Source organism: Onychostruthus taczanowskii, unplaced genomic scaffold (genome assembly GCF_017590055.1).
Source record: "Onychostruthus taczanowskii isolate IOZ18803 unplaced genomic scaffold, ASM1759005v1 scaffold66, whole genome shotgun sequence".
In the NCBI taxonomy this organism is placed as follows: Eukaryota; Metazoa; Chordata; class Aves; order Passeriformes; family Passeridae; genus Onychostruthus; species Onychostruthus taczanowskii.
In genome coordinates this window covers 4,131,161-4,145,605 of record NW_024504344.1, presented here as the reverse complement: position 1 = coordinate 4,145,605, position 14,445 = coordinate 4,131,161, and the positions used below count along the sequence as shown (strand labels likewise).

Sequence of the window (14,445 nt, the reverse complement as noted above, 5' to 3'; positions counted from 1 at the left end):
CCTGGAGCCTGTGGAAATCCAAAGTGTCCTCAGCAAATATTGGTCTCTTCTCATTTGAAAATTTGAAGAGATGTGAAGCAGGGTTGATCCAGGATTGAGAGTTTGAGTGGTTAAAAAAAAATCTGTTTCTGCCTGATTTCTGCACTGCCCTTTAGAGCTCTCCTTGGAGAGAAGAGTAGTGATCTTCATAACTCAAAAGTACAGTGCCATGCTGGAAAGTAACCATCTGAAATGAAACAAATGTGTTCAGTGCAGGTGTCACTGGATAATTAAATATCAAAAGCCAAATAAAGGTAGAAATAACTTTGGAGAAGACATTGTGGGAAAATAAAGGATCAAAAAAGACAGCATTGATAGGCAGGAAAATTTTGCTGTAACCTTCACTAGCATCAAAACTCTACCCTCATCACAAAATCCCAGGAATTATAAATCTTTTCTTGATGATATTCTATCTCTTGGTCAGGGTCCCTCCTTGTAACATGAAAGCTCAGCCTGGAGTTTGGGAGAGAGGAGGGTGGGATCTGTGAGGAAGCCATCTTCTACACAGTGGCTTCAGCACTGCAGTACATCCTCCTTGGTCCATACTGGGCCTCCCTTGATTGATTTAAATTGACCTTCAGGCTTATTCTTGCTCCTGAGCACTAAATCCTGTAGAAGCAAAGACCTCCTGTGTGATCTGAGCACATTTCATGGATAATCTCTGTGTTTGTTCTCTAAACTCTGTAGCATCTTCAACAGACACAGCACTGAGCGTCTGCTTCCTCCTCTCTCCCCACCACTGGTTTGTTTCTAATGAAATATTTATTAAGTGAATGATATTTGCAGTCAGAGAAGGAGATAATTCATGCAAGCAATCAGCTCTGGGTTAACTGGAGAATGAAAATGTCTTGGACCGTAGCAAAAACTCATAATCAAAGGGCTCCCCAGCTATCCATCAAACAATCAATTACTGTATCCATTAGTCCCCTTTCACCACACATTAGAACAATTTACTAGACATGCTAATGTCTGGGTCATTGCTCCTTAAGGATGAGCAAACAGCAGGGGCATCTATCAAAGTTTGGATGCAGTCTGATCTCATACAATGTGAATATATAGCTGAGATCACTTCGTATTCTCATGGTGTTAAGTCTATTAAAGACCTGGTCTGTGAGGGAGATGCTGGTTGCCTCCTGTTCTCACCAGCTCAGGGAAACTTGTCAAAAGAAGTTGAACTTTTCACATGATTCTACCTTCTGTGTGACAGATGAATAAACCAACTGCGCATCAGTAAACCAGAGGTGGTTTTGTCATTTCTTTGTCACACTGGCCAGGTAATTGCAAACACATTTTCTGCTCTTACATGTGCCATGTGGGGGAAAACAGGATTTCTCCATGATGAGGGAATCCCAGAGGCAGCTTCTAGGGCATTACCCCAGATCTGTCTTGCCTCTTTGTCCTCACCTAGTTCCTGATAAATCTACTGGGAATTCAAACCATGCATGCTGAAGGAATCTGTTAAATCTTCCACGGTGTAGACTTCTATCTCTGAAAGCAACAAGACTCTTTCTACAGGTAGTTGGGAGAAACAAACACGTCTTAATGTACTCAGCTAGGCTAAGTATGATATATTATTTTCAGTAAAAAAAAACAAACCCACAAAAAAACCTGAAAAACAACTATGGTTTTTTGTCAGGGTTTTCTTGGGAAAAAAAAAAATCTATGTATGTTTTTTTCATGTTGTTTTGGATTGTTTGGGGTTTTTTCCCCATAGTCTCCCTTGGGCACAGCTGGGCATGTGTAGTGTAAATCTCTACTTCTGAGCCCGACATTCAAGGCTCCCTTTATAGTCTATGGCACAGTCTTGTGTTAAGTAGCTGTCAATCTTTTTAATCTGTAGAACAGGGCTCTTATCTCCATTGACTTTATTGACTGTGTCTCCATTGATTATAGTGGGAGTCTTAATCAGGAGCTGGAGGTCAGTGCCTCCACTGTGGGTGTATAAAGTTGGAGAGGTGGATTTCTGGCAGTTCAATTTGCCTGATCAATTCAAACAAAGATATCCACTGTGCAAACATCTCAAATTGATGTTAAGAAGGATCCCACTTACATGTCAATACCACCAGTTCTGAACCAGCATCTGCCTAATTTATCCCTCCTTCTCTGAATGACACTTGATATCTGATGGAACAAAGTGGCAACTCTGTTAACAGGGTAAAGCTCCTTGTCTATATTGCCAGTTTGGAGAAAAGAAGGACAAAATGTTGGACAGAAAAAAAATGAAGGACAGAATGTTATTGGATTGAATCTCCCACTGGAGAACCCCACTTCACAGTTTTGAGTAGACAGGGAGCAGGAGGAAATAAATTCCCTGCAAACACCCTGCCTGTAGTTCACCCTTTGTCCCTCCAGAATTTATGGGTTCATTGGCAGTGTCTGCACCCATGAGTGTTAGCAAGGAGCTTCTTGTGCAGTGAAAACCTGGGTTTATGTGATAAAAATCTCATTTTCATGCACACAAACTTTCAGAGGAACAGCAGAAAACTGTCACCTTTCCACAGAGAGAGTCCTGTTTCAATGTGGGTTTGCAGACAGAGGTCTCTTTCAGGGAGTGAAATATGATTTTAATTCAGTGAGTGTGTCCCAGCCTTTCAGAATCAGTTCATTACTTTTTTATTACTGTAAGAGAGGAAAATTATCAGATTTGAGTCCTTTGGGAGTGGGTCAAAATAGTTAGGAAAATTACCAAGATGCAACAAGTCAACCAATCAAAGCCCCATGCAGCATTTTTGAGAGTGGACTTAAACACGTGACAAAACTTCTCCTGTGTTTGGGTAAAAGTTTCCTACAGAAATATACTTTTATGGTACAAGCAATGAAATCTTGGAGTTTATGGCTTGGGAACGGCTTTGCTATGTACAGAGAGGATAAAAAAGAACATGAACAGGACAAGTAAAATAATGTGAAGTATATAGTCTATAAATATCTGATGAGAAAATGAGGGAGCTGAATTAAATAGTCCTGAAGAAAATATCAATAGAGACATGATTATATGTCTATAAATATTTTCAAGGTGAAAATACAAATGAAGACCAGGTGAATTATTCAGATTTAAATGATAGAAGCCAGGATAGTCTGATGGTAGGAAAGAAACATGTAGGTTAAGTGCTAAAACTAATAAGGAACACTTGTGTGGATGGTTAAACCCCCATCAGTTTGCAAAGTCAATAGCACAGTTAAAACAGAAGTAAAATAAATAATAATGATTGTGCAATAAAAATATGTGGTAGAAATTATCTGAATGTTTATCTGTGGCCTCTCCTGCCTGTGACACAGTTAAGACATTGTCCTGATGTTAACTGGAAAAATGGGCAGATTATGGACGATTTTGTTACATGTCACGTTCCGGAGGCACTGAGCTGAAAACCTTTCAGCACTTTTTTTTTTTTTTTATCTTAATCCTTTTGCTGAATGCTTTATTTTGGAAACAGTTTAGGTAGCTTTTCAATCCTCATGAAAGCCTGTATGCTAATGGGGTGGTGTGGGACTGAATGAGGAAAGGTTAACATCTCTGTGAGTGTATATCACCGAGACAGCATCGAGCACCTGAGGATAATAAAGCTGCTCTGCACCACTTCCCTTCATGAAATTTCCTATTTCTTGTCACCATTTGGAAGGTTAAATTCACTTCATCCTGCCCTGTAAAGAACTCATACAGGATAAATTAGCACACTGCCAAATTCTCCCTATTTCATTTTCCCTGGACAAACTCAGAACAAGATTTTGTTCCCTTTAGCAATGTTTACACTTTCTATTTTCATTATTTCACTTTGCAGGCCCTTTGGTGCCAAATACACCTCTGTGTCCTAATTTCCCTAATAGTGTTAGTTTCTCTTCCCTGAGACATTGCCTAGATGTGTATTAACTCTATCACTATTCTTGAGGAAGAATATAATTTTCTTTCTGCTGTTCTTGTGTTTTTCTCTAAACCAGTAAGTGTTCTGACTTGATTTGACTTGAAATTCAAGTTGTCACTCTTCATTTTTCTGGAGATTGAAGCTCACATCCTCTGAATAAGGTTGTCTGTTGTTAAATATTTCCAGTAAAACAATGTCCTCTTGTCCATGTCAGTCCTTGCTGTCAGAGCACACAGAAACCAGGGCAAGAATTTTCTTCCCTTCAGTTAAACTCATATTTTAAGATTGTTTACAGGTCAAGAGGTTAGACAGAGTTGGGTGGGAATTATCACTGGCCAGGACAAGGAACCATAAATCCGTCCTGTATGGACAGGTGGCCACTGGGAAAGTTCTATTGATGTTTTAAGTGGGAACACTCAGATGGGCAGAAGCCATTTCACCAATTTAGTTGAAAATATTTCTCTGTTTCTCTGTTTCTCTTTAGGAGCAAATGCTACAGAGCCTTTCAGCTGTAGAAGTTCCTGTCTAACTGGGCTCTGCTGTGCAGTGCTCTTCCATGATTGTACACTTAAAAAGACAACACTGTAATCAAATCCAAATTTCCAAGTGCCTCTATTTCATCCCAGTACTGCCACTTGGATGATCATGTCCCTTGAGCTGTAACATCTGATGTTTGGAGGAAAAGGGGAAAAAAAAGATTGGTTTGAAGCATGGAGAGATTATAACAGAAAATTAGTTTTGTGTTCCCCCAACATGAGAAGGTCATGGATCATTTGTAGTGAGTCCCAAGGAGGCCATGAAGATGCTCAGGAAGCTGGAGCACCTTTGCTCTGGAGCCAGGCTGGGAGAGCTGGGGGTGTCCAGCCCGGAGAAAAGAAGGATCCAGGGAAACCTCAGAGCCCTTCCAGTTCCTGAAGATACCCCAAAAGAGCTGGAGAGAGACTTTGGACAAGGACCTGAAGTGCCAGGAAATGGGCAGATGATCTCAAACTGAAGCAGGGGAGATTTAGATTGGATATTAAAATGAAATTATTTAGTATGAGGGTGGTGAGGCCCTGGCACAGGCTGCCCAGAGCAGCTGTGGCTGCCCCATCCCTGGAAGTTTTCCAGATCAGTTTGGATGGGGCTTGGAGCAACCTGGGATAGTGGAAGGTGTCCCAGCCCATGGAATGGGTTGGAGTGAGATGATCTTTAAGGTTCCTTTCTGCCCATGGAATGGGTTGGAGTGAGATGATCTTTAAGGTCCCTTTCGACCCAAACCTTACTCTGGTTCTGTGATTATTCAAAATGAGGCTCTTTTGTGGATGGTGCCAAAAGTTGTGGTGGGATGGTGAGGAGCTGTCCCATCCTGCTGCTCAAAGATCAGCTCCTACTTTCATCTTTCTCTCCCACAAAGGGGGGACCTGACTCTCACAGGGAGAGAGGAACTTTGTCCTGTGTCCCCAGCCCCATTCCCATCAACCGACCTCCCCCCCAACAAGGCTCTTGCAGATGTGTGGTGACAAGATTCCTCTGATTTTTTGTCCTAACATGGGATCAGGCTTTTGGGCAGTAACAGAAGCATCCTAGCAGTGCCGAGGCTGTAAAATGGGCAGATATCTTTTAAAGAGTCGCTAAATGAGAGTGAGTCTTAATATCAGGCTCTGAACATTTGCTTGGACACTGAACAGTCCACTGAAACCCTGCCAAAGGCCAGGAACAAAGAGAGATTAAAAAATTGTTGCCAATGGAGTTTTGTAGGAGTCAAACATGCTTCTAAAAATAAACCTGGTTGAGCAGTCCAAAAACAAAATGCAAAATACAAAAGCAGTCTATTTTTTTTTGAAAGAAAGGGACATATTTTTATTTCCAGTATCTTTCTGCTTTTCTACTGCTCCAGAGTGGCACTGTGCCTGTGCTAGGAGTTGTCTCTGCTGCAGGAAATCAAGCTGAATTTGATTCTTGACTCTGTGTGAACCCAGGAAAAAAAAAAAAAAGACTCCTCACTATTTTAATTTTTTTTGCTACTAGATGGGTGTTAATGGATGAGCCAGTGACTCATTCTCCCTCTTGTTTGCCTTTCTAGCAGGAACCTGCTCACCAGCTGTGCAGCACATATGTTGAGAGGCAGAGACAACATGATACTTTCTAGACAGTCTTGATGTGTCTGTGAGCTCTTTCAAGCATGGGCCATTTCCACAAATGCTGGGGGTTTCAGCTGCTCAGAGCTGTGAGCAGGGAGTCTCTGCCTTGCATCAGGATCCAGGGGCAAAGCAGAGCTCAGCTCTCAGACAGCACTGCCAGCCAAAACGTGGTGCCAGCAGAGATGTGCAGAGACAGAGAATGCTGAGAATACACCACAGACAGCGAGGAAAGGGCAGGAACAGCTTGAGGAATGTGCTGTGATTCTATAAAAACACCAGTGGATGCCCTCCTTCCTGACAGCCTCAAAGGAATGTTTACCCACTTCCTCTGTGTGTATGGAGATGCCACCTGAAGGTGGTGGCAGCCCAGGCAGGTGGCTTTGGGAAGGATGGATGCAGACAGGCTGAAGTTATTCAGTGAAATGGGTTTGAAAAGCAGAGTTTGTTGAGTTACAGAGAGGGGAGATGCGTTCCTCTCTTCACTGATGCTGTTTTGTTTCACTCACATCGCTGTGGGAACGTCTATTTGCATGGTAGATCAAGTTGCCAAATCGTGAGGAAAAAAAGAAGGACTGGAAATAGGAACAGAACAAGCTGCTCCTTCCTTCAGTCAGGCAGGGTGAAAGCACATGGCAAAACATAGCCCTCACGATCAGCTGAAGTTTGACCTAGAAGCTGATGATCTCCATGAGCAAAATGTGAGTGTCAGCCCCACCATCTAAGCCTGGTAGGAAGGGCATTCCTCCTAAATTTGGTCTTCACTGTGGGGAGAAAATGTGCTGTGCTTCTTAAAAGCACATCAGTTATCAGAGAGCTAAACCTCGGGCCCCTGACTTATTTTCTTTTTCTTCATCTACCACAGACAGGTCATTTAATTCTCCCACCCTGAGTACAGTAAGATCGACTCTGAACTCAAGCAGCCCTGGGTGATGAGGTCAGGATTGCTTAGAATGAATTTGGTGAAGTAATAAAGTCTTGAAGGCAAGCTAAAGAAGAGGAAAACAGTAGGAGGTATGAACTAGGTACTCTGTTACTAAGTCTCTGCCAGTTCCAGGAAACTGAAAAGATTTTCTCAGTCCTCTGCAGAGACCTGAATGAGGAAATTTGAAAATGCTGAAAAGCAGACTAGCAAAATACTTTCTGTTAATACTTTTTGTCTAAAATTAGTAATTTCTTGCAGATTGTCTAGTAGGAAACTGGTGGAAAGGGTGGTTTCTTACTCAATTTCACATTCCTTTCATTCAAAAGTAAACACCTTGATTGAGTGAAGACAGAAACACATGAAGGATTCTAGTTAATTTAAATAAAAATGCACTTCAGCCCTTCCCATTATGCTGATTTCCCCGTCCTGGTTTTTCTCATGCTACATTGGTGCAGAGTAATCAAATTTGCATAAGTTGAAGAAAATGCTGAATCCATTTCTGTATTTGCCCGTGTCAGTGATGCATGCAGGAAGGGTTCAATACCTTTCACTTGAAAGTTGTCCCTGTTGTGGTAGTTTTAAATTTGGCCTTTTTTGGGTGAAAAGGAAGAGCAGGGGATGGTAAATTTGTGATTTTTTTGTGATGCATTTCTTTCCCAGTTGTTGTGGGAAGCTCCTCTCCTAAGACAATAGAGCTCAGATTACCAATCACTGCTGTTATCTTCCAAGATAATGCAAAACTGTAATATCACTATTTCTCTCCTCTAAAAGATTTAGAAGTCCCAGGCTGCTTGTTCTGTGCCTGCCTGAGGCCTTTCTACCTGTAATTGCTTTGGGCTTTTGCTTGGCATGGCACAGCTCTAAATTTCATTGAGCCTGCACGGTTAGTTGTTTTGGAAGGATGGTTTGAGAGACATCACCTAATCTGATTTATCTGCCAGCCTTAACCTGGCTGTATTTTGGGGATAGTCGGGCCAAACTGGCTGCTCTGTGTCGTTTTTGTCCCAGGAAGCTTTGCAGTGCCAACCTGCCATTAAAAATATGTCAGGCAGTGTAACTCCAGCAGTGCTCTGCACTGTGGCCCTCCCTGCATGGTGTTTTATTGATCTCTAATGCAGACACTCCAGCCTCATTATTCTACACGCAATAAAATGTGAATCTCTGAGCCTGGATGCTGCTGAGAATTGGAGATCCTCATAAACGCTGTTTATGTGTCTATATGTACTATAAAGCAAGAGATAAACATCTCTGCATTTGCATTTGGTTTGAAAGCCAGAGCCAAACGTTACCCAAGGAGATGTGAGAGTTTGCAGGGGCTGTGGGAGGTGTAGTGGTTGCTTCTGGAGCTGGCCATATCCCTGCTAGAGGTGCAGGAGGCTTCTGGAGATCGGGGAAGATAGAGAAACCTTCCTTGTTTTACTCCCTGAGTCATATAAAAGGTCTGAAATGCTCTTTCTTCATGGTTCCAGAAGATTTCCTTCCTTGGAGCTGCCTGCAGTCTGTAGCACAAAATTAGCTCAGACAAGTGAGACTGCTTTTACCTGTGCTCCTATAAACTGGGAGATAAGGAGGAATTTGTGAATGGTGCTGTGCATATCAAAGGCATCTCCAGGGCCTTACAGCCCCTCCGTGCTCCAGATGCCTGAAATGTGCATGTGAATAGAACAGTGGTCAGAGAAAAAGGAACTTGTGCTCCTTCTTATTCTCCAGAGTTAGTTTTTCAGTCCAGGTGGGGGACTGCTGGCTCAAACTGAACTTGCTGTCAACCAGGACCCCCAGATCACTTTCCAAGAGCTTCTTTCCAGCCTCTTGCTCTCCTTCCCCACTCTGACAGCTCTGCCACATCCGTCCCAGGATATTGTGTTTGTATCATCTTCCCAGACTTTCACACACAGAAGTTAAACTCTCCTTCCCAGGACACAAGCCTGGTGGAGTTTGGAGTGGAAGGAGGTGATGTAGAAATGGGTTTATATTGTCTCATTCCAGGCTTAATCAAGTTCCCTTCTCAACTGTCTTCATGCTGAGGCAGAAAGTAGAATTTGTGAGTGTCTTCCTCAGCCCTTCATTCTCCTGTCCCTGTGGTGTCACTCACCTGGTGGGCAGTCTGTAAATCCAGCTTAAATAAATCTTGGTTATTTACATCAACTCTAACAGTTACTTTTGACAAGACTGTGAGAGGCCCATCTTATTTCTCACCTTTTTTATCCATCTTGTACTAACCTGAAAGGACTAACTCCCTGGAGGGAGTTGTATAATTTTTGTCCTCTGTTGTATAATTTTTTTCTACATCTTCAGGTTTTTGGGAGGATTGGAGAGGAAATTTTCCTTTGAAATCACTAAACATTTCTCTGTCACTTAAAGACACTTCTCATCTGACTCCAGTCAGTATTTAATGCCCTGAATTTATGGTAAGGGAACAGTTCTTGTAACTGGCAATCAGGAATGTCATCATTGAAGTTCCTGATGTAAAAAAGAGCTGCAGGAGGTGCCAGGACACTCTCACTGCTACAGGAGACTCCCAGCTCTCTGCAGATGGACTGTGAGGGCTGGCTGGTGTCATGTTAGCTGGAGTTCCCATCAGATTTCTGCTTCTCCGTGGAATAAAGACCATATGGGAGCCAGGAGAGAGGTCATTTCAATGCCTTGCTTGGTGATTTTGTGTGACAAGAGATGTCAAGTTTGTGGTATTCTGTCCCTTCTGACAGACAAATGGGGAGTGAGGCAGGACCAAGGCTGGGAGGGGGTTATTTTCAGAGGGGTCCCAGACATGCAACTTCTAAGGCAAAGATTTTACTGCTGATAAAGTACAGGCACTGACAGAAGCTGTCACCACCCAGATAAAACCTTTTTTATTTTTTTTCCCCTATCAGCAGCTGCATATAGCATCTCCCCATTGGCAGAATAAATCTGATAAAAAAATGTAGTTGTAAGCAGCAACGGTTTTATCCTGGTGAAAAGATTTTATCCAACAAGAAAAATGTTGTGCCTGGGCATAATTTTTCAGATATGATGAACAACAGCATGGTATGACCCTCAGTCCTAAGGATTTCATGTTAAAAGAACTACTGAGCATATCAGATATACTCAACTTTTTCCTCTGCTGTATTTTTTTTTCCCATTGGCAGAGTTCAGTTTATAGATACATCTTGATAAAAATCTGCCAGAGGCAAATTTCAACAAAAGAACAACTTCAAATACATCCAATTAACAATTTATGAAAGGAAATCCAACAGAAAATTACACAGAGATTCACAGGGCATAAAATTTGTCACTAAATCAAATTTATTGTGGAAATGCCTGTACAGGGAGTTATGGCCCCTTCTAGTGCAGTGTCAAAGGGAACTTTATCTGTGGAGGCTCAGCGAGTGCCCTCCATCTGATCTTTTCTTGCTATAAATAAAATGTTTTGTCAGACATGGCAATGAACATAACTCAGAAGGGAATGAAGAGCACTGATAAGCCCAGCTATATGCAGCTTTCAATCAGAGGCATTAGAAGTGATTAGATTTCTTCAGAGTTTCAGATTTAAGATTTTTTTTTGCTTTGTCAGAGAAAATGAGGGCTCAGTACCATGGACAGCACAAAAAAAAAAAATCACTTTTATTTGTTAGCGCGGTGTACAGACCCTGATAGCAGCTCATGGTGTCTGCATTTAACATTATTATGGAGCCATTTTTATGTCTGGAAGGAAATACCAGTCCCTCTGCATCCTGTTGTTTTACTGATTTACTCATTCAGTGGCTGTGGTTGGATTTTTTTGGAAGATGTTAAGGATGCAAACACATGTAATTGCCTTCAGCAGTTCTGAAATTAACTTAGGTCACTACTTTGTTTAGAAAAAAAAGATCTGTGTCTAGACCTTTACTGATTTAAACACATGGGTAGCTGGTTTTCTTCTAAAAGATGACTGAGCAGCAGCCCTTGCATTGTGTTTCCTGAGTAATTTGCAGGGGGGATGTGTTATTTACAGATACCAGGCCCAGCAAGTGAGGATGACAAATAAAGTTGACACAGGCCAAGATAAAGCATATTTGTGGTACGGCTGTGCTATTCCATGGACTAACCTAATCTGAAGAGCTGGTTGCTGCCTCTGCTGTTGTCCCTGTGCTCCCACATCAGAACAGGAAACATTTGAGCACTTGCAAATTTGTCATCTTCCCCTGAAATTCAGACCTGCATAGGACAAGCATGGCTTTGAGTGTCCATTCGTGGGCATTGAGGTCCTTGGTGCAGTGTCCTTGCTGCCACCAGAGCACAGAAATTTCATCAGAACACTTCTCCTGTGTTTCCACAAGGAAGATTCTTAGGATCTTCCAGCCCACTTGGCCATGTGCAGTTTGCCTCTGCTTGTCTGAGCCCACTGGTGAAGATGAGAGGACACCTCTGTCACTAAATGAAGCATTAGAATACCCCAAGGGTTTTTTCCAGAGTCCATTAATACACTCTTTTGGCACTGAAACACTGTACCAGGAAAGTTAGTGTCCAAGGCACGTAATAATTAGTGAATACAACACCCCCAGAGCATCTTAATCCTATTAAAATATGTCTTATAAAGTTTAAATTAATCTTTAACGTAATTTTAAATGATTATTTTCTTCCTGTAACACACCCTTTCTCATTAGATCACTGGAAAGCAGAAGGTGAAACAATGTAAGACATTAATGTCAAAGACTTTCATCTTCTGCTCATATTTTGAAAGATACTTGACTGTTTGATGCTGATTTTCCTATTTCCTTCTACTTCTTCCATCACCCCACTTCCTTCACCACGTTGTGTGATTTTCCTTGTCTCCAACGAGGTATGGTGATAATAATAATGAATTAATTTCATAAGACAAAGTCTAAGTGTAGGCAAATGCAAAAATTCATTTGTTTCTAAATGCAGGAATTGCACACTTTTTAGGGAGCTAAAGCAGAGATAGAGAGTTAAATAAATTTTCAGACTCAAGTCCTCCCAGTCCTTCCAGTTCTCCAGTCTTGTGCCTTTACGTTTAAATGCCACGTGGCCTCACTTCCTGTTCACTCTGTGGGAATCCAGGGGAATTACTACTTTTGAAGAAGTAAGCCACAGTGAGACAGCAAAGGCTTTTATTTTTTGGGCATCACTCCCAGCGTTTGTGCTTCGGATAAACCCGGAGAACTGAACATCCCCTTGAGTTCTTGTTTTCTCCTGTAGCTTTCAGAGGCTTTGGGAATGTTCAGGTCAAGGATGTGCTGTGGCCACTGCCGTTTCTTCTTTCAACTTCAGAACATCAGAAGCACTTGGTTTGCTCTTTTTTATTGTAACTTTTGGTTAGGAGTCAAAGCTCAGCTCAAGACCAAGTTAGAGGACCACGAACATTATTTGAAGAGGAATCCTCATGCAGTTGTAAGGTTGGAGCCTTCAACAGCACCTCTTAGTTTAGAACTTGATCTCAGCCTACAAACCAACCTTGAGTCAGTTCATTCTCCAAGTCCAGCCAGGACTGAATGTGACACAGGCTCAGAACCCAAAGGGTGGGTGGAAAAGACTTTGTTAAACCTCTGCCCCTACTTTTTGTTTAGATCCAACCAGTTCTTGAACAAGGTTTTAAAATCTGAACCTGAATATAAGTGCAGTTCCCAAAATAGAAGAAAATGGTATCTTGGGGCTTATAAAACAAGTTAGGTGAGAAGCCCATTAAACAGGCAGATAGGACATGGGTGGATGATTTTAAACTGAAAGAGGAGATATTTATGTTACATATAAGGAAGAATTTCTTTCCTCAGAGGGTGGCGAGGCACTGGAATGAGGTGCCCAGAGAAGCTGTGGCTGCCCCAGCCCTGGAAGTGTTCCAGGCCAGGCTGAGATGATCTTTAAGCTCCTTTCAGCCCTAGCCATTGTGTGATTCTATGACTGTGATCAGGTGTGTCAGAAAAACCACGTAAACTCCACAGAGTGAACACCACAAATCTGCGAGCTGCTCAAGCTGATCATTCTGCGCTCACATCGCTGCAGTGATTTCCCCCTTTTTAAGCTTTGCCATTTATCTCATAAATGGAGAAGACTGGAGCCTTTGTATTTTGAATGTTGCAAGTTAGATCATGAAGTCTTCAGTTCAAATGATTAGGATTTCTCTGTGCCTGAGAAAGTGTGTAATTCAGGAGGAATTTCCAGGGAAATTAAACAAGGTAAATGTGTTATTTTTTCATCAGTGTTTTCTTCTGTCAGAACTGTGGAAAATTGAATTTGGTTACTGTGGCCCAAAAGTAGCTCAGATCTGACTTCAAGTCCTGACATTTCCTTTGAGACTTGAAATGTTTCCTTTCATGTAATTCACTCTTCTCCTCTTCACCTTTCCGCCACTGTTTACGCCATCTCTTATATCAATATTTCCTTTCCCCACTCTAAAGCTGTGTAAAACTGGAAAACATTTACACTTCCTTTCCTTTCTTTCCATTCTCCCATCTCAGCAGAGCCCTAAGGCCCCCTTCTCTGACCTGCCTGACGATGAGAAGATCTTTAACGGAGGCGATGGCGCGTGGCAGAACCAGGGCCAGAACCAAGCCTTGCTCTCGGAAATCACAGAGGAGGATTTGGAAGCCATCCGCCAACGGGAAGAGGCCATCCAGCAGATTGAGGTCAGTAACCTCCTCCCACCACCAGGTTTTGTGAGCTGGAAGTGCACAATCCTTGCATTGTGCCTTGCTCAACGTGAAGGAAATCCTGATTTTCGTCGCTGCCAGTATGGTGTTGCTAAAAGCGAGGGAGATTATGAAGAATTTCTAAACATGGCAATCAGTGATAAAAGGGAAAGTTGGAAATCTGTGTGATTTGTAATGAAAATGACAAGAGTTAATTAATGTTCATGGGCTGATGGCTGGTTTCTTCCCAATGACTGTTCCATGGCAGAGTCTGTGGTAAGGTGCTTTAATTGAGCTGGGCTCTGCAGCAAAACAACTTCTTCAGTGCACACAAACTTGAAACTGGAATTTGTCACAGGCAAAAAACACTCAGCTTTACCATTAGAGAGAATAATAGCTAGACAAAAGGAAATAACTTGTTAACCTTTTCAAATTATTCAGCATTTTGCTGTGTCAAAGTATTTGGATGTTCTTGACGTAGTTAAAACAGGACATGCTATTTTTATTCCCTCCCCCCTTTTTTTTTATTTTTTTGAAAGCACTATAAAAATATGCAATAAAAGGAACAAAAAGAGGCCTGAATAAGTTAAACATCCCACATTTTTCTTTTTATACCTCCCTTTTTATGCTTTTGGGAAACTCTTGTTAGTTAAATTTAAGTGATAAATGGGTAAAACAAGAACATGCTAAACCTTCCTAATTTGTATGCTTTTACAAACCTAAACTCAAGATGAACCAAAAAAAAGAGGGCTTCAGAATAATCAGAACATTTAATTAAGGGCTATACTTTGTCCTTTAATTGGATTGGGCTAATTTTATCAGGATAGATTTTGGATTGCAGTACAGCAGGAATTGTGATTGAGTTAACAGTGCAAAAAGGGGACAAAAGTTCCTGCTGGGGG

General features: G+C 41.8%; 1 protein-coding gene across 1 annotated transcript in view; it reads left to right on the top strand.

The window, feature by feature from the left end:
- Positions 1–14,445, top strand: part of TSNARE1 (t-SNARE domain containing 1) — a 453,856-nt gene that overhangs the window by 223,184 nt on the left and 216,227 nt on the right. Inside the window, exon 11 of the mRNA XM_041420840.1 lies at positions 13,373–13,540. Coding sequence (XP_041276774.1) covers positions 13,373–13,540 — 168 coding nt within the window. The remainder of the gene's footprint in view (positions 1–13,372; positions 13,541–14,445) is intronic.